The sequence below is a fragment of the Poecile atricapillus genome, chromosome 17, assembly GCF_030490865.1.
Source record: "Poecile atricapillus isolate bPoeAtr1 chromosome 17, bPoeAtr1.hap1, whole genome shotgun sequence".
Classification (NCBI taxonomy): Eukaryota; Metazoa; Chordata; class Aves; order Passeriformes; family Paridae; genus Poecile; species Poecile atricapillus.
This window is the reverse complement of record NC_081265.1, coordinates 5,503,716-5,524,446: the sequence shown is the minus strand read 5'-3', so window position 1 is coordinate 5,524,446 and position 20,731 is coordinate 5,503,716. Positions and strand designations below refer to the sequence as shown.

General features: G+C 38.8%; 1 protein-coding gene and 1 long non-coding RNA gene across 3 annotated transcripts in view; one reads left to right on the top strand and one right to left on the bottom strand.

The window, feature by feature from the left end:
- Window positions 1–20,731, bottom strand: part of CA10 (carbonic anhydrase 10) — a 171,507-nt gene that overhangs the window by 34,541 nt on the left and 116,235 nt on the right. For both annotated transcript variants that reach the window (XM_058852452.1, XM_058852451.1), the window contains one exon: window positions 4,105–4,290. In XM_058852452.1, the coding sequence (XP_058708435.1) occupies window positions 4,105–4,290 (186 nt within the window). The remainder of the gene's footprint in view (window positions 1–4,104; window positions 4,291–20,731) is intronic.
- LOC131585855 (uncharacterized) overlaps window positions 1–20,731 on the top strand; it is a 51,799-nt gene that overhangs the window by 14,333 nt on the left and 16,735 nt on the right. The window lies entirely within an intron of this gene.

Below are 20,731 nucleotides of genomic sequence, written 5' to 3'. Positions count from 1 at the left end.
CAAGAGGAGACTGGTGTTTCAGAGCTTACAGCTTCTCCCTTTTATCTTCATTTTCTTGTATTTTTGTGTTGACTTTCTCAGCAGCTTTTAGCAGCAGCAAAAGTAAATCTCAGTTTTAAACTGTGTGTACAGCAATACATGTTCATTTATTCAGATCCTGTTCTCACTTTCATTTTAATTCTTCTGTAGCAAATGAAATAATTGTGTGTTTATAAATGGCCATGAGTTTTTGGAAGGGTGGGCAAAGAAGAAATATATATTTTTTCATGTGTTGTGGACTATGGTTTCTTGTTTGAAAGTCTCCAGCCACTGTGTTTGTGGAAAGTGCATAACCCCAAATAATTAAGCTCCTTGACTTTCTGCCTTGGCACTGATAAGGCTGCCACAATGCACAGTCCCAAATTGATTGGAGGTCTCCTGCAGCACATTTTTCATTTTTATGCTTAGGAAAAAAAAAATGACCATAAAAGTTTTTTATGACTTTGCCACATGGTAAAGTTAAAGGGTCCCATTTTCACCATGAACCTTTTGGAGGTTGTTACCTTTTCATTTTAACAAGGTAGAGCCTGAGCTACAGCACTCAGGCCAGTTCTGCTGTTTGAATGGAAACCAGGCTTTTTCATTAAATGATACAGACTCTGAAGCATGAAAAGCTGTTTTGCATAGAGGCATTAGGCAGCAGACACAAATGATTGGTGTCTTAGTTGGAGACTTGGCCTAAGCCAAGATTTTTTTAAGTCATTATAATACAGTAGGATGCTCATGCAAATAGAGAATTAAACTCACTTGAGCCCATATCATAGGGACAGGTAAATACTCCATTTATTTATTTAAGCATTGCAAAGCCTGCCTGCCTTTCCATGTTACCAGTGCCAAATATATTGATAATCTGATACACAGTTTTGAAGCCCTTAAAATCAGACTATTTAAATATTAGTTCAATTATTCTGTCTACTGAAATGATAATTGGGGGCTAAAAGGTAACCAGATTACTGTAGAGATCTCTCCTGACAGCCTTTAACACCTAGATATAAGCTAAAGCCTGGAAATGACAATCCTCTCAATATCATTCAGTCCACAGTACATTCTGAAGCAATTTGCTGTTTCTAGGCTATTCTTCATGCCATCACACCACTCCAGTGCTCTCCAGCTTGCTCTGAGTGCCTGCCCACTTGCACAACTAGGCAACAAAGGTCCCTAAAATAAACTTCTTCCTCAGTGTGGACATCAGGTAGGATTTCCAGACGTGTAAAGAACATTGCAGCTGGTTCAAGGTGGATTTGGGCTATTTAAAGGCTTCTGCTTTGTCTGGACTTGGATTTAATTTAGGCCTGAGCCAATCTAAGTCTCCCAGTGCTGGGAGAGAATGGTGCTTGCCCTGTCCCCTGCCCTCTCCCCAGGCACCCCTGTCTCTTCTGGAGCATCCTCATATGACTTGGAAAGCTCAGTGAAAATGAGGGGAGAGACATGGATGGGAATGGAGGAAAGGAGCAGCAGAAATAATTCTGATTGTGATCTACTGGAATAGATTGCTCTTCTTGGGTAACTTGGGAATTGTTTCCTCAGTGAAACAGAGGTTTCTGGAAAGCCCAGTAGGTTTGTCTGACACAGCAGTAATGGGGCAGTGCCCTGGAAACTCAGTCTGCAATTTACAGTCACACACTTCTGTCCTGCAATGATTTTTCCCTGGTTCCTAAAGCCTATGCCAACAAATATTCCCTGCTGTTCTTACCTGAACAAGCTAAATTTGACTAATAAACCTAGGAAGTTATTTTTCTTTATCCCATCTCCACTGACAGCATTATCCAAGGCAGGACTGAACAGTAACCAGCAGCAAGCCCTGAAAGCACCTGTGACACCACAAAGACTCTCTCCCAGGCAGTCACCTGGTTTATTTACAGCCTTCCCCCTCTCATTGCTGGGAGATATGGATGTTACATCCCCCAGTGCTGAAAGCTTGTGGAAGATCACTCATTTATACAGGCAACACTTGTATGGATGGATGGACACTCAGCTCCATCAGGTTCCCTTCCCTGGAAATCTGCAACCATTGGTTTCCATCTGGGCTTGCACTTTGGAAGTGTGTTCTAGAGCTTAACTGTGCAGGTGTAGGCTTGAATTAGTAATTAATGCTTGACCTTGCTGGAGCTCATCTGTCCACCTGCCCAAAAAGGCTTTTGAAACCTTGAAAAACACAACCTCAAAGGACAGAATTCATCTCAGTATCTGAAAGGGAGTCCTTGAATCTCAGCTGCTCTGTCTGCTGTTTGTGCTCTGTTGTCAAGGGAAATGCATCTGCACAGAGTGATTTGTCCTGTCTTAAGAGACCCAGCTCTGGATATCAGCACTGATTAATCCTCCAAAGGTATTGAGCTCATCTATTCACTGTGGGAGGATTCAGACAACAAGATGAATCCTGCACACACTGCAGATCCAGCTGTGCCTGTCTGACTGACTGACAGCAGCTTCCACTTTCTGCTTTTATTAAGAAATGTTGAAGTCTCTGTTAGAAAACACCAAATATTAATAGTACTTCAGAACTCTTACTTTCAAAACTGGAAGAGCCTAGCTGATAGCAATTAGTGTTGCCAAGCAATGCTTTACATTTTATATTGTCATAGTATAGGACTGATGAATTAAAAACTTAAAAATTCTTTTAAAAGCATCTGAAATGGTGGTGATACATCACAGCTGCCATGGTATGTTTCAACTTGATTTTTGCTTTCATGTTCAGTCAACTTTTTTTTGTTTGAATATTGCTCTTCTGTGTCTGAACAGCAAAGACCTTGTTTACTACAGCTTCCTTTACTTTACTTTCAGTGTTTAAAGGAGCAATACATGATGATTCACTTACAGAATTTAACAAAGGCAACCAAAATCGGTTATGTAAGACATTAGTAATTTTACAAAAAAACTGCCACAGGCTATATGTAGCTTATAAAACAAAGCCAATGATTACCATCAATTATAGCATCATCATGCAGCAATTAATGTCTTACTCTTAAATAACTGCTATTCCTCAGTGCTAAAGAAAATACCACACATTAACTGACTCATCATCAGTCTGTGATGCATAGTACAGCTGTTAATTTGATTACTCATCTCTGAGAAAAGAAGTGCTTTACGATGAAAAAGCTGTTCTTTTTTGGTATTCTGAAAGAATGGCAACAGAGTGGCTTTAAAAATAATCCCTACATTAACACAGAGTTATTGTGAAGCATTATTTTGAGTTGCAGAGTTGGATGCTGTGTAGTTCACAGCCATGGCCCAAGCTGGATGTTGGTACTGCAAACCTCATGCACCTCTTTTGTGTGAAAATGTAAGAAAGAAAATGTAAGAACATTCCCTATACAAGGAAAATGGAAAGATCCCACTTTGTTTGTCCCAGAAACACTGCAAACTTTATTGCACATCTCAAAAAAGTGCTCAATCTAAGCCACTAAAATTTATCCAGCAAGAATATACTGGGCCATTCTGGAATAGGTATCAGGATCAAGAAATCATGGTCTTTCCTGGAACAGGAAATATGTGTTATAGACATGTATTTAACATACACCATGAGTATTCTGCCAGAGACTACATATTCAGTTAACTTTAATATGTGAGCAGAATTCTGTGGACTCATCTCCAGAATCAAGTATCACCTTGTTTTTGCATGAATCACAGGCAGAATGGTACTCAATGTAAAGTTTTACAGATCAGTGAGAGGCAAAAGTAGCACCTCTATAGGAATTTGAACCACTTCCAGCATTACTTTGGAGTTAACCTTGTATTTGCCTTTACAAGAGACAAAAAGGCCCCATCCAAAGAGACCTGATTACTCTGTAAGTAGCACAGATGAGGATAGAGGGTGTCTCTATATATAATAAACATGGCAGTATCATTTGTAGATTTGTAGATAAAGTACATCATTTGTGATGTACTTTAGGAACAAAAGTAACAAAATTAGCATTGCTTGGTTAAAAAAGGAAAAAAATAATCCCTTGATTTTCAGACTGGCTACAGGAAAAAAAAAATAAAATTACAGATTAACTTGCAAATCCCTTCAGGCAGGAATAAGAGGTGGGTAATTCCTGGTGGTACCACCCCCCCAGGGTGACATACCTCCCCAGAGAAGGCCTGGCCATTGAGGAGGTGCTCTGACCCCTGGCTGTCCTCGCTGCCAAAGTGTAACCTGATTTCCTCCAGGCGGTGGCTGTAGGTCATCGGGCCCCCCGAGATGTTCACCAGGTGCTCCTTGTCCAACCGCAGGGACACGTGTCTCCCCGTGTTGTACATCGTCCCACTGACCTGCACCACATGGAGAAGGGAGAAAAAACAAAACAAACAAAAAAAAAAAGGATTTTTTTCCAAGTAATCTGCAAATCTTACAAACTGCTTGGAGATTTTGCTCTTTAAACACCTTCACTCAAATACAGCAACATGTCTTGTGGTTGTGAGATGAAATAACCAAGCTCAGGTCACACTTCAATTTCTGCTTTGAACCTTACACTGTGTATTCAAATGTTTTGCTAAAGCCCTATATACACATTTTAGCCTTGGGCTCACATGCTGGATAGGACTGTTGCACTTCTAATTAAGTAGGTTTTTAGAGTACTTTTCATGCCAGGTCTGAATAATGGCTTCATTTCAAAATTTCTGTACTGGAAATGGGAACATTTCAGCGGACATAAATTATTAAAGTACACTTGAACAAATTTGAAATTTAATTTTCCCCCTTCTTTTAATATTTATAACAAAGTTACCCAAAAGTAAAGGTGCTGCAAAAAGCAGAGATGCAATTATTCATTAATAGGGAACTCTGTGCCTCCTGCAGCTGCAGGTAAAAACTTTCACTGTCTTCCCATACAAGTCTCTTTGCTGTTTTATAAATATTTTAGGTCTACAACTGCCAGATCTTTTAGCCAGAGAAGTGCTGAATTAATTCCAATTTGATAATATATGTTTAGTTCCTACTACACATCAAATAATTCCTTGACATTCATCTTTATTTTTAAAAAGACTGAATGTTGTGCTTCATTTGCAAACTGATTTACAGCTCCTGTGATGAAAAAGAAAATGATTGGACATTTTTGATATGGAATATAATTCTGTCATGATTTCCACTGTCTTAGAAAAAGTTTCTGGACCAAGAAGTTCTTTAATTTATGCTATTAGAAAGTCAAATATGCCAGTTTGAACTGAAGTAGAATTATGATTTATTTAAAAACATTCTGCATGGATACTGATGTACACTTGAATAACATTAACTTAAGAAGTAGAAGTTGTTGCTACAATATGCTTTGTTGCACTTCAATTTAAAATTAAAGACATGACTATTATGAATTATATCCTATACCACATCAGTACTATGGTAATTAACATTGCTGCAGTGTCATTTTATCTATAATACTAATTACTGAGTTTAAATGACCTGTTTTCTTGTACAGTATATTGTAAAAAGTTACACTGAACAGACTGTGCACTAGAACTAAATGGAGGAGATTAAACAGCTTTTGATTGTTCTGGTTCTTTACACTTTGATACAGATGTTCTACTTTTTTTTGGTATTTATTCCAATCTAAAATAAGCAGTAATAAATTTCTTATGAAAAGTCATAAAGGCAGATATTTCTGTTCACTGAAAATAAACCACAATGACTTTATAAATGCTTACTTTTTCTACTTGACTTTGAATGCATAATAATTAAATACCAAATTTAGCTTAATAAGTGGAAGAAGGTCAGTTTATTGAACTTGGTTTCAGTACACTGCCTATAAATGACACAAAATTGCTAATCATAAGTAACAAATGTAGTTAAAAAACAAACAGAGGAAAATGGTTAAAGCCTCTTATTCACATTTGGAAGCTCATGCTTCACTGAACCCTCAGCTAAATTCAGCAGCTATGCAAAATATTCAGAATCCAATTTCTTACTTAAATTGGCATAAATCTCAAATGAGGTTACCATTATTTTCTCTCTTTTAGTAAAACTCACCCAAATAACCTCTAATGTGAATCAAATCACTCTCCACAGAACAGACAGGGGAAATGATAAGAGGCAAATTCATGAACAGGAGTAACATTTGTCTTTCTTACTTTCCCCTTCATAAAAACGCTCACAATGACATGGTATTGACTTTTTGGAACCAGAATTTTCCTGCATACCTGCAGACTACCAGAAATAAGAAAAGAAGAAATAAGAAAAGAAGAAAGAATTCTGGTTTCTTGTAAGAAATAAGAAACCAGAATAAAACCTCCAGAAACCTTTCCTCCCCCTACCCAACTTTTCCCAGCTGACAACGTAGAGACAAAATGTGATGTTAAAACAGTACCAACTATACAACAGTCTTTACATCAATCTTTGTAGGGAGAGGAGTTTTCTCTTGTCATTCCATGGAGAGTTCTCCAAAAAGTGATATTCACAGAGGCAGACACACTTTTCAGTGGTGCAAAATGCTGTCAGTTCTCAGAGCTGCCCAGCATTTGGCCCATCCCAAGCACAGAAGAAACTCCCAGCAGCTCCTCTCAAAGAAATCACTTCTGTGGGTGGTTCTTATTGCTTTCCCTAAATGTCAAACTACCACAAGAAGTTAACAAGTAAATATTTTCTGCATTTTGTACATTACCTTACAAAGTAAACAGTATGGAGAATGGGCATCTTATGGGAAAGATGTTGCCCTTTCCTGGTACAGTCAACAGTCTCTGCTACTCCAGAAAGCTCAGTATTTTTTTTTATATGTGGACTGGATAAAATGTTATAGGGTAGTTTAAAAGGCTCGTATAAAAGACCTGTTAAGATCTATAGAACTATTTCCTTAATTTGTCAGATGGATTTCAGGTGCTTCAGCATAGTGGACTTTGTGCTGACTCTTGCTCTGCTTTGTTCTCTGTGTGTTTGACTTGAAAGTTACACAAAGATAAAAACTTAGCAAACAAACCTGGGGAAGCAATAAGCACTAAATCTTGACCTCTTCTTTTTAGGAAAGATCAATATTCACATTTATCTTATGTGCTAGAAATGAGACTGAAGTAGAGAAAACATATTTAATCATCCATAAAGCTGGTCTGGGAAAACAGAGAAGTCCAAAATAATCCAAGTTAATGATCAGGCCACAATCTCAGTTGACCTCATTTTCCTCACAGATTTAGAAACATTTCCAAACAGGTAATATTACCCGTGGCAAAATCCCCAAGTAGAAGAGAGCACTCTCATGGGCTTCAATCTTAATTATGGAACATTTCAACTTTGGTAGGCTTTAATTAATTTATTAGCATATTCTTGATGTACTTATTTTCTATTTAATCTCATTACTTTTAATTCTTGCTTTGCAGAGCTTTGTGCACATAATTCTCCAGCAGCATTTTTCTCTCTCTTCATCTTAATGCAAGGGTATAGTTGGCTGGTATATTCCATTCTTCATTTCTCAGTAAGATCTGGATATCCTATGGTAGCTCTGTATAACTTGGCTCTGCAACCATAAAAAAAGTCCCAATTCTGCTCTTTGAAAGGTGGAACATAAGCAAAGTGAGTAAAAATGCATACCCAAGAAACACAATCTCTTTGTTGCATGTTTATCTTGAAATGCTACAGACTTTGTGACCGGTAGGAAAAACCCCACAATAATAAAGAAACCCAGCAAAATCCCTAAACCAAATCAAAAAAGCCACATAAAAAACAGTCCAGAAACATTTTTTTCCCCCCCAGTGGTATTCTTTAACCCAGCATCTGTGGAAACATTTTTGTTTTGTCCCAGCTATGTATCTTGTTCCATTTGTCTTTTCTTCCACAAATAGTCCTGGACAAAATACTTTTCAGAACTTCCTTTGTGTGTAATCTTTACATTACAGCCCCTGTTAAAATAGCTATTAAAACCCTGAGCAGGAGAAAAATCAGCCTGTTTCAGGGTGAAGCCATGCTAGAAATGTGAGCAGGGAATGCAAGAGGAATGGGGATGGATACCTTTCAATTCCATGCTCCATCTGCAGTTCACTGTCACCTTCAAGGGGTGGCACAGACCCTCTGCTTCCTGGGGCCTTTACAAATAGTGAAATAGTACATTTTGGATTTATTTAAGTTAAAAGTGGGCTGAAGATTAGTTCAAATAACTTTTTTAAACTTGTCTCTGGAACCTGCCATTGGAGCAGCACTGAATATAATGGAGCAGGAAAATCAATTGTGTATGGCTGCCTGCTCTGGTGTCCTTGGATCTTATCTGCAAGATTAGATGTTCCTTTCTTTAGGATGAAAATAGATACAGTCCAAAGAAGGCCTAGTGCCTTGGAGGGAAACAAATCACCAAGGTTTGAGTTGTGTTTTGAAGGAGTTATATGCCCTGGTTTTATGTGCTGCAATAACCAGTTTTTGATCATCTGCTGTCGGACTTTTCCATCCTTTCCTCCTGGAGTCCCATGTTCCAGCAGAATAGGAAAGAAGCTCTGCAGGCTTTGGGAGGGGTGGGAATCGTGGGCAGTACCTGGACCACTCTGCCATTACCTTTGGTTTCTGCCCCTCAGCAATGGTAGCAGTGCCATGGGGATCTCAAGGAACCTGTGATGTGCCACTGGATTTCTGCTCAACTCCTCTCCCTGAGCAGCTCCATGGAGGGACAGGTGCTCCATGAAACATTAAAGCATTAACACTAATATTGAATTGGTCACAGCATCACACATCTATGGATCTCAAGGTGAAAAAAATGCAAAAATAAGTGTGCAATTGTTCTTTTTGTCTCACTGGGATACATCAACATCTTTGCCAGGTTGGTTCATTTTCCTCTTGATGGTTAGGAAGAATTGTCCTATGGAAAATTTCATCTCTGACTAATATCATCTGATAGTAGAAACTTGAGTTTCTATGTGCAGTGATAAATTAATTGCTCTTCTGAGCCCCTCAAGCAAGTTCCTTCCATTTAATGGGGTTGTTTTGGTCATTGTTCACAGTATCTTGACCATATCCTGTGATACAAAGTTCTGTCCTCCGATTTAAATGGACTGGACTGTAGCAAGTACCTTCACCTCCCTTGTGCAAAGCAGAGGCTACTTCAGGGTTTGAAAGCAGAAGTTCCAGAGACTTCAGCTCTGTGATCTGAAATCTGACTTTAGGGGCAGTGAGGAAGCACTGCACCAAACCAGAATATCAAAGGTAACCTTGCCAGAGCAACCTGCTTTGCTCTCTGCAGCAGAATTATATTCCTTTACTTCACAGCACTGGCAACATCAGAACATTAATTATCTTAATATTCTTTATGTTATGTCTTAATATGCTTAAGGCATCCAGTAAGTTTTAGTAGTTTTATGGTGTTGATTCCTCTGGCTGCTGCTAGAGGGGGCCCAAGCTGGAAAATAAAATGGTTTTATAGAGTTGTTATTCTAAGTTATTTAACAGTTCTTTCAAGGATGTTGTGTTTTGAAGTCTTCTCTTAGAGAAGAGATTGCCATATTCAAATAGGATACAGCTGTTCTATTGATTTTCCAAACTTTTGAGATCTTTTTCCTGGTCCTGAGGTATTTTCTGTGTGTATGGAGATCCATGCACAAAAAGGAACTTTATAAATTGTATTTAAGCAATTATGTTCTACAGAAGATGCAGATTTATTTAGGGTTTTCAAAAATGAAAGTGCTTTCAATGAATATTTGTACATTTGAAGAGTTATTTTATCTAATACTTTTCCTTTGTCTTTATGCTTAATCACTGTATGCAACATTATGTAAAGAAATTGTGCAAAGGCTTTATTTTTGGAATGAATTTTAGGTGAAATGCTCTGTTTCCCACATGCTTTCCTTGCTGCCAGCAGAGAGCAGCGTCTGCCCATCCCACACAGCCTTTGCCTGTATCCCACAGGGACTGCCTCTGCCAAGGAGAAAAGGAAAACTCATCTGGATTATATGGCAGGGCTGTATATCCGTGCCTTTAATTCAGGAGAGGAAGATTCATCTGTGGGACAGAGCTGTGGGATCTGTTCCACGGCTCAAGAAGGGTTTGGGGGATTCAGGCTCTGCAGGTTTCTTGGTCTTGAGGCAAAACATCCAGAGTGGCTTTTTCTGGCAAGAATTCAATGGAGCTTATGTTGTGTTTATGAAAACAAAAATTGTGGAGAGAAGGGAAATACAGATAAGAAAACACAGCAGTTACTGGGAGGGAGCTGCAATCTAATTGCTGAGCTTTGAAGAACAACAGGCATCATCATCAATATTTGACTAAAAAAGGCTCGTGTGAAAAATGTAAAATGTAAGAGAGGAGTGTAAAGATTAACATAATCTTTTCATCTTCTCAGTTGAAAAGTTTTAAAAAGGAAATGATGTTAATGAGCCCAATTAACCCATTTACCTGCCTAATGTAATGTGTCATCTACCAGCATATGGCATGACACACTTTTTTCTGCTTTAAAAGCACAATTTTCAGCAGGAACTTTTCCCATTCACTCCTCTGCAGTTTTGCCTGTTTACTTCCCATAAGTAGTAAAAAATGTGGAGTTAACCTCAGGAATTAAATATTCAGGCTTACTGGCTGTAAGCACAATGTGTCAAATTTCAGTGATCAAAATAATGTGCTTCAATAATGTATACTTCATTCTGTAAGAAAATATAATTTTAATAGAGGGCCCATAGGATCATGGTTAGTCTTGAGATATAATTATATGCCACAGGATGTGAAGAAATGAAATTGCTCCAAGGACACTGGTAACACCCCACAGAGCTGATGTGCCACATTCTGCCTTTTAGGGATAATAAAGCGCTTCATTGCATTTCCACTACTCCATTAATGCAATGATTTCTGCTTGTTAGTAACTATGGAGCCTAAAGCAGATGCAGCCAAATTTATGGTGTCTTGGATTAATAATTGCTGGGTATGATGACACCAGCTTTGCAGTGATATCATGTGCTCCTTAATCTGAAATATTCCATTGTTAGTAAAAAAAAGATATATTGGGGCATTCTAAGCCAGACTTTCACTGACTGCAGATCTCACAATCCTGTGTATCCACAGGCACTGTTTTACCACTGATGACAACTCTAATCCTGTATTGCAACAGTCACAAGCATTATATGTAGGAGGGAAAAATCACATTTGCATGCTCCTCTTGGTTTATTACCTTAGTTTAGAAATAGGGTAAGTGAAAAAGTAATTAAAGGAATAACTGGGATTTGGAGAATTCCTTACCCTAACACAGTCTTGCAGTCTATAAAGAGATTTTAGTTTGGTTTTATTTGAAGAATCTTCATAAAAAGTTGTATTAAGGATAATTTTTGTCTCTTCTAAAGGGATTTCAAAAGAGCTGCCTTTTCAAAATCTGAAGGCTTACATAAATATTTAAAAGGTTGTAAATGGCAGAGAAGCCAACAAATTTGTGAGAAATCCAGATCAATGAAAAATTGCTCTTTCCATTTTTTATGTGGGTTCCAAAGGTAAAATTGAATATGTTAAAAAACAGAGGGCCTGAGTTCCTTTTTAGTGAGTTACACTGAGATGCACTGACCTTTGGAGATGCCTGATTTTACAGCTCTTCTTTCAGAGAGGTCTTGGCTGGAAAACCCAGAGGTTTTCCAAAGGAATCCAGATCAGACAGAAATTTATAGGATGTATATTGAAATTAGTGTGTTTTAATTTCCTTATGTTTACCATCCAGCAAGACAGACTTAGACATTTGATGTTTAAATCTCATTTGATCAACTGCATATTAATAAATGTGTTCCAACTTTCTAAGATCTTAATTTTGCTTCTACATTTTCTTCAGTACTTTCATTCCTAACACATCCTTCCCTGCTGAGAGGATGAGATATAGCCAGTTAATTGATTTAAATTCTCTTTTAAACTGTTGGTGCATCTTCTATTTTACTATTTGTGCATAGCATTAGCAAAAAGGCTGTGCTAAATTAGTTTGAGAAGTATCTTTCAGGTAAAGTAATTAACACTGTAGTGTTGTGTGGGTTATTAATGCACTCACTGCTTTATTTGCCTGCATCTATGTATCTTTACATGTATATATCTCTACATATACATCTACAGAAGTGAAATATTTTCTTTTTTACTCACTTTGTTAATAGAAAGGAGGAGAAAAATGTCCTCTTACACAGTCCAAGATTAATAAAAAACCTTTCTTGCTGTGCATGCAGAGCACCAGATCCAAGTGGCTGAGAATCAGAGTTTCCTGCCCAGGGTAAAGGATGTGCCCTTAAAGCTCATCTATTTCACACCACACTCAAAACACACCATTATTAAGGTTAATGATTCAATTTTACAAGAGCTAGAAAACACCACTTGTTGTAGTTATTCATTTATTTCTCTAGTTCCTTTGCTGCCCAGGTGTTAGAATTTCTAGGCCTATTAAGTTTTTTATAAACTCTCTAAAACAATGGACTGCTGCTGTTTTTTGTGCCCACTCCAACCATGGCATTCCATGAACTGATCCCAGGAAAAACTGCAGTGTCTGAGCTGTGGTGCTGCCACAGAAGCATGGTGATGCTTCACTGAAATTATGAGTAAGTGGAAATGTAGAGTTTATAAACTCAGGTTTTTAGCCATGAAAGCAACAAAAGTTTTATCAGCTTTTTTAGGAATTTTTTGAGAGCAGTGTTATTCATAATATTCACTGCTTCTCAAATCAGTGCTGAGGGAAAAATGCATAATTACTGCAATATAATTTCCCCAGCCCTGTATGTCTAGAGGTAAACTAGTATTTAGATAACTTGAAATTTGACCTCAATAAGATTCATTATGTGTCAAGGTAAATCCTTTGTGGCATGCAAAAATCATGAGTTATTCTGCCTTGTAGCATATTTCACTGGGATTTTTTTTTTTTGTCCTGACTTGCTTTTTCTATTTCTTTAAAGAAGGTGAATAAATTAGCCTTTCCAGCTCCAAATATTACTGTTCCAGTTTAACAGAGGATTGTTTTACTGTTCTCATTTTGTCTGCCTCAAAAGCATCTGTGTACTTTTTATGCTGAGAAAACAGCAGAACCGCAGAAGAGGCAGAAATAAAAGAAACACAACCAACCAACCCCTATTTTGAACCTATCTTTGCTTTTCCTGACACTTCCCTCTCTGCCAAAACTCTTCATTTTTTCCCCTGACAGTGCACAGTGCAAGGTGGATAGAAGAGTGGGAAATTTGGGTTACAGCATGAATTCGAGCTCCAGATTCACTTAGGAGCACTCCTCTGCTTACCTTGGTCAAGAGATTTTGTGTTTATTATTTCCTTTTTTGTTTTATGTTTGGTTGGTTTGGGTTTTTTGTTTAGTCAGTAGTTTTTTTTTCCCATTCCCTGCTGTGTTTGTGGATTCCATGGCTATGGGGGAAGATCCAATCCTTTGTTCCACATACCCATCTCCTGTAAAGCTCCATGTATGCCTCACTTGTATAAATCAGTGTTTTTACAAGTAACTGAAAGCAAGGATCTGGATACCACAAAGAACCTTTGCCCTCTGACATCATTCCCACACATGCCTTGTTCCATGTAGAGTGAAAGACACTTTTCCATTAGCTCAAGTCCTAAAGAAATGGTGAGAAACTATTCTAAAAAAGGCTATTAGAAAATCAATTTTTCTACTGTGCCAATTTGCCACCAATTCACCTCTGTTTTCTTGGTCAATTTGCTTACAAAGTACAGTTTTATCTGGCTCTGCAAAGAATCCCTAAGGAAAAGAGGAAGGAGTTATGGGATAAAGTTAGCTAAGAATCAGCATATGAAATATGTTTTTCCAATAAGGATACAGTTTAGACTAGAGAGAATCTCAGCTTTCCACACAGAAAAGTTAATTTTTAAGAAGTATTTTATCACCTATATTCTAAGAGTTTGAGGAATGTTTCATCTGTTGAAAATTGTTGACAAGTCCATCTCTGTTATCTTCCTAGGAAGACTCAATAATCCATATTCAGCTATGGATTCACAATCCTATTTATCAGCAATTACTTTACCACCTGTTTTTTATACATTTTTTCCTTCTTTGTGGCCAGCTGAGGCTGGATGCCACAGAAAGCTCCAAGTCAGAGAAATCCTGATCCTTTTTCTCTATCCAGGCACCTCAGCTGACATAACCTCCTTCTCTGAAGTGCTAAGTAAACAGAATTCTGTAAGTCATAACATTCTAGGTTCCTACTAATTCTCAGAAACTCCTAAATACATCCCTTAGGCTATTAGGAAAATGTAAATCCCAATGTTTTTATCTGTAATTGTGCAAAGGGATTTTTCCTCCACTTTCCAGTGAATTGGTTACTTTGATCTCTTTTTTTACTGTTCTGTACATAGGGGATAATCATAATTTTAAGTCTGTTTTTCGTGTAGTACCTGTTCCTGTGTTCCTCAGGAAGTTAAACACATATGTGGAGGTCTCAGGTGTCTCCTGCTCTTCTGGGTAAACTCATTGTCTGTTGTTGTCTCTGTTCTTGGTGTTTGCAGAAGAATTGAATACGTTCTGCAGGTCTGAAGGTCTCCTAGATCCCGATGGAAGTGTGCAGCACAGGGATGTGTGTGTTCTGCCCAGCAGGAATTGCTCAGTCAACATCCAGACTTTCAATTCCACAGCACACTGCTGCATCCCAGCTACCTGAATACATTCTTCTCCCCAACAAGGCAGTGGGACAGAATATAAATTCTTATCTAAATGTGGATCTGGTAGCGCTGCAAGAGCACTGGGGGCAGAAACAATTTAAAACACATTGTCAGCACTGACCTACCTTCATTCCCAAGTTTGAAGAGATGAACATTCTGTTCTCTGCTGTGGTTACAGCCTGGAACTCTCCTATTGGAAGTGTCAGAAGCAAGATCAGGATGGTTGTCCAGATAGTTGTTAAATTTGACTAACTCCTTATTAAAAAACCCTCTGTCTTAATGGAAAACTCCTCCTTAACCATAGGGAAGTTTAGAAGCTTCTCTAGAAAGCATGAGGAAAAAAGCCAATTATGGTCCTTCTTTAGGATCCTGAAACTGTTTTGCTACACAGCTTAATAGGGACAGAATTCTCTAACATACATTTCAAATGTCCCAAATTGGAAGACTTCAGCAAGTAAGGAAAAAAAAAAAGCCCCACCTCTTGATTATACAATATGTACTCAAAATATCTGCAGAATAATTTATTCTTACTCCTGGAAACAAGATACTCACTTGGTACCTCCCTGCCCCCTATCCCTGCACTGCTATTTTAAAGTCTAATTCTGGAATAAATGCACAAACAAAACACCCTGTGGCAAAGGGTGGCAAAGAGATTGAACAAACCCTCGTGAAACACAGAACAGAACAGATTAAAATCCTGAATGACTTCACATACTTTTAATGAATATTTTAGCTGAATATATCAACCCACAGAGAATAATCCTGGGCATTCCAGCATGAGGCTGCAGTAAGAGCTAACCTACCAACATGCTGCTTCCAGCAATTCAGAGACATAAGACTTAATCTACATCATCTAGAAAGCATGTGTGCAGAAGATGTGTAATGCCAGATCTTACTATAAAAAAGAAGATTAAGGCTGAAAAAGGATTAGAAATTAATTAAGGAGCTTCTTCATGTTTCCTGATATCCCTCTTATCTGTGACCAGCCTATCTTCAGGGTCTGTGCTACTGATGCAGTTGTTAGTGATAGTTCAAATCACAAACACTACAAAGGATTATCATTAAGCTTCAGGAAGAGCTGCAGCTTGGTGGTTTGAGGTTTTTTTTTTTTCCAGTTCCACACTTGCAGATCTATTGCAGGGATCAGGGGGAGAGCTGCAGGCTGGAATCTCAACTCTCCAGGCTCACAGGACTGGGAGCAGCAGCTCTTGGGTGAGATGAGAGCAGTGGGGCTATGACAGGGAGCTGAGACAGGCACTTCAGAGGAGCACAGCTCTGCCACAGCCCCAGCCAGGGATAGGGGCAACAAAACAACAGGGAGCTCCAAGCTCCTCTCTAATCTATCTCCTCTGTTCTCCAAGCTAAATAATCCTGGGCTCAGTTTTGTGAGGAGCATGGCTGTGGGATGGTTTTGCAGATGATGTATAGACACACCATGCAACAACAAAAACAAGTTAGACACTGACAAGAAAAGTTACATCATAGGAATTTCAATTCAAGCTTAGCAGTGGGTTCACTGAAAGTTTTAAACTGCATGTACTTCACTTATAGGTTAAGAGTAAGCATCAGGGAAGAATTAATTCTGATTGATATTAATTAATTCTAGTAATATTCATGAATTTTTAATTGCAGTATTTACTATGCAGACAGTTTCTTACTTATGACACAGCATATTTCCATTTTCTGGAATCTGATCATACTCTTAAGATTCAACCTTCACCCCAGTTGGACAGAATGATTATTATTTTGTTTGGAATTCCCAGCTACATTTTCACAATATGGAATTAACGTGGCTGCAAGAGATGTTCTATAAACAGGGCCCTCAAGCTTGTTTCAGTGGAAATCAAATGTATTTTATCACTTATGTGAATACACAGCTATAAGCAGGTTCTGAAGTAGAGAGGGTATCACGTGCACTGACAGCTTTTATGAATCAAAGTGACAATAAAATAGCAGTAAACAATTTTTAGAGAAAGATGAGACAGTTTGATTTCAAATGAAAATTCTAGAATTGAGCAGGGAGGAGCTGGCTTGTCAAGCAAAAAGATTTTTCCTGATTTTGTGTATTCCAGCACAAACAAACATTGTCCCTGAAGCCTCCCTAAACTCATGATACTGATAAATAAGACATAAAAAAAGCTCTGAGTATTAATCAGTTGCTTAAAAAAATGTTAATGGTATCTGAAAATTACTGTTATTACTATGAGATGCAGCATGATTCAACATGAATTGAGACAAAAATCAAAGCGTTAACTTTTTTGTACAAAATGTTATTATATGAGTAATTCCAAAGAGCTATCCATGCTCAGCCCTGTGGAATTTACTGCATTTCCTTTTCCAGGGTAAATTCACAGGTGGAGCCTCTCCTTTCTTGCAAACATCTCATGGGTTGGTTAAGTTTCCATTTTCAGCTGCAGGTTCCCACATTTGCACATTGCAGAGTTGAAACTTTCTTCCATTTTAAATCCTGTGGTACAGTGTTCTGGGGGGACAGAGGACACTTTTTTGCATCCACACTGCCCCATCCCTCAGATCCCAAAGGCCTCTGTCCCCTCTTCCCTGTGCTTGGCTCCCCATCCCAGGATGTGCAGGACATCTCCAGCTCAACCCTGGTGCTGAAACCTTTGTGTTTTCATGAGGTGTTGGTACCAAACCAGCTCTGCTTCCACTTGAACACATTCCAGGGAAACAAAATGAGATCAACAGTGAGCCTGTCCCTGCTTCCTGATGTTCCCAGCCAGAAAACCTGGAGCTGCTGCTGCCAGAGACAACCCTGCAGCCACAAACTGTGTGATCCCACTGGCAGGTAATTGGCTAAATCTGTTTAGCTGGAGAGCTAAATCTAGAAAGTTGTTTTAAAATTTGCTGAAGCCTGTGCAGCTGTGGGTTCACTCTCTGACATGCAAGGGGGGTGCTTTCAAACTGCTGTCAAAGGATGTGATTTTTGCCAAGAGCCCCAGTGTCTGAGGTCTCTGCAATCCCTGCAATATGGTGCATTTATAAGTAGGGAATTGCCTCTTTATTGTTCTAAAGCAAAATCCTATTTACAGCAAAACCTGTCACTTCACAGAATCCACAGACTTCTAAAGAGAAAAACATTTGCTTACTGCTAAAAAATACAGTGGAAAGTATAACTTCAGGGAATATTTAACAATACCTGCAAAACACAAGATTCAAATCTATGCCATATTTAAATTCATATGATTTTTTTTTTATTATTATGGGAAATACAGCTAGCAGCTGTTCCTCTCTTCTAACATTAAATTAGTGATTATTGTGTGGCATGTGTGTGCAAATATTTATTTATCATTAGCTTTGTGAGTGTCTTTCTCTTTTTGACCACTACAGCTATTCAGCTCCTCTAAGTATTCTAACAATTATGTAAAGATGCCATTTGGGAACCCTGAATTGTAAATTTTCTCCATATGTGGTACATCCAACCTCCTGTTCTCACATATACATATAGATGACTGCATCAAAGTATGTTACATTTCATGCAGTAAACCAGTTTCCAAGCATTGCCATATCAACATCAGGTGAAATGTAACACAGCCTAAACAGACCTCATTAAAATGTATTTATCAAATAACTTCTGTCAAGTGGAAAGGACTCAAGGATGCCATTTATTTATCTGGAGCCTGGTGCTCTTTTTATTGATGCCAATGGGGAATTGACTGATCCTCTTCTCATGGTGGATTTACTGCAGTATAAATTTCCTGGCTTCAGCAGAGCTACTTCTTCTGATTTACACTGTTGTGAGAGGAGAATCAAACCTGGAGTTTACAGCTGAGGATTTGTACCAGATAAAGCATTCAGAATGCACAGGGAAAGGCCCCTTGTGAAGATTAATGGTCATTCTTTATGTATATATCACTTGGTTTCCTGCTTTGAATACTCAATCAATGACCATTTATAGCAGAGCACATACAAATCAGGCTTATGAGGTATTAAATCTGATTTAGGGTAAATTTTCAACCTGTCCTAAATAACATGGCTGAAAAATGGAGGGTGCATTTACCTGTACCACTCAAGTGGCCACTCACCCCTTGTTAGCACAGGCACACAGGAGCAATGAATTTAGGCAAATGCATTTGCCTAAAAAACTATGGAGATCACATGGCAATTTAGTCCAGATACCTGGAGTTTGAATTGAAATTAAATATTTCATTGTGTCTAAATTTAATTTTTTTCTTTATTATTCAAAATTCCTTGGTACTTTTTTTTTTTTTTAAATGAAACATCTCCTGGCAGTAGAGGAGATTTGGGGATTATTGGCAAATTCAGGGTTTTGCAGATCTGTGCATTTACAATGAGCTGATTAGCATGCAGGGTTTCTGTAACAGGTCCCCCCCACCCCCAAGTTTTGGACTCAAATATCAGCTAGACTCTTTCTACTAAGTAAGAGGCATCAGCCTACTCTGATTTCTTGAGAAATCTTCAGCTCTAAGCACAGCCAAAGATCTTAATTTGATGGAAGGACTCTGCAGTGAGGCTGAAATGCCACCATGTCATCCCAGGAAGAAGAACCCACACAGAGCTGCCAGTGGTGCCCCTTTCTGTGCCACCTTGTTTGGGGACAGCTTTAGAACCAGCCAAGGCTCATCACATACAGGACATCACAAAATGCCCAAAGGAATGCCCTGATGAGGCCCTTCTGAATGGACTGAGGAGGATGCCAGGGCTTGAGACCTTATACTCAAATACCAGAGCTTTGTATTTAGACTTTCAGGAAGAACCACACGTTATAAGCAAGTTAAGATGCAACACAGGTTTTGTTTGTCATTTAGGATGGGTAATTTCCCACCACCAGATGTGTGAGCAGCACTGCACAGGGAAGGCAGTTTCATCTCCAGAGCAATCTGTAATGAGCAGGGAGGGTGCACCAGGCAGGGGATTAATGGGAAACAGCTCAGTCTCAGGCACCATTTCATCAGAACACTTGGAAAACAACCTTACTGTTTGATTTCCCTTTGCCCAACACTCTGCCTTCTGCATCCTGCCACATTCAGAGCTCTTGGGACACTTTTTCCTTTCAATTTTGTTTCTTGTGTGCTCCCACCATTTTCGTATTCCTCATATATAACATCCAAATGTGTGTGTGTGTGTGTCTTTATGTGGGAGACCTGGTTACTTCTGGATCAATTTCCTTTAATTGCCTCTGTGTGGAAACTATGTAAGAGTTTACATGGATTTATTTTTAATTGATAAGGAAACTAAAAACAAAAGATTGTTTAAGAGGGTCTTTATTTATGGAACAAAGATGATGTACTGTTAATAAGCTGATACAAACTGCAGTAAAGACAGGACCCTTGGATTTGGAGCTCTGCAAGCATCAGTGGGAGCTGGAGGAGTTTCAAACCAGGCCTTTTTCACTCCAATTATGACAGCATAGCTACGTATCATTTATTTCATGCATCAAGGGAGATTTTAAGAGGCCTAATCACTCAGAAAATGCAGACCCCAGACTCTCCTTTATTCAGCTCTCCTGAAAAAAGCAAGCTTTCCCTGAGCTGTGTAGACGGTTGAAGATTCCCCACAAATGACCACAATCCTTTCAAAAGCTGGCAGCTCACACATGCTGCTCTCCAAGGCAGAACATTTGTGCAAGGATTCCCCCATGGTCCTTCCCTCCTGTTCCTTACTCAGGGTGTTTTGAAGCAGCAGCAATATGCACAAGGCAGCTCTCCCTACATCAATAGAGACAGTGCTGCTGCCGTATCTTTTCAAGTCCTGGGAGACAACATAACAGCATCTCTGTCTTGCCTTGTTCCAGGCAGCTGAATAAAGGAATACAGCTAAAAACGGAGAGTCAAAGAATCAGGATTTTACCAGCAAGTGAATGGCATTAGTCACCAGTATAACAGAGACCTTGAGGAGACTGCCTCTGCTCCTGAACACTCACACAGGTCAGGAACCACAACACAAGGCAGAGTGTCCTCCAGCATCCTAATGACTTAATGGACATGCTCACTGTGTGAAAGAATTCCCTCCAGCCAGTCTGGGGGAAGAATTCACTAATGATCTGAGCAGTTGCAATTCCATGATTTTGCTAAGGTTCATATGCTTAAAATCTTGAATAAACATATGCTGAAACCAGCCAAGTAGGAATGTGTGTAACAGCCGTGGTGGGGGCAGAGCTGAAGAAAACACTGGTTTCTCACACAGTGAAGAGAAGAAGCCTCTAAGATCACCCTGTGCTCA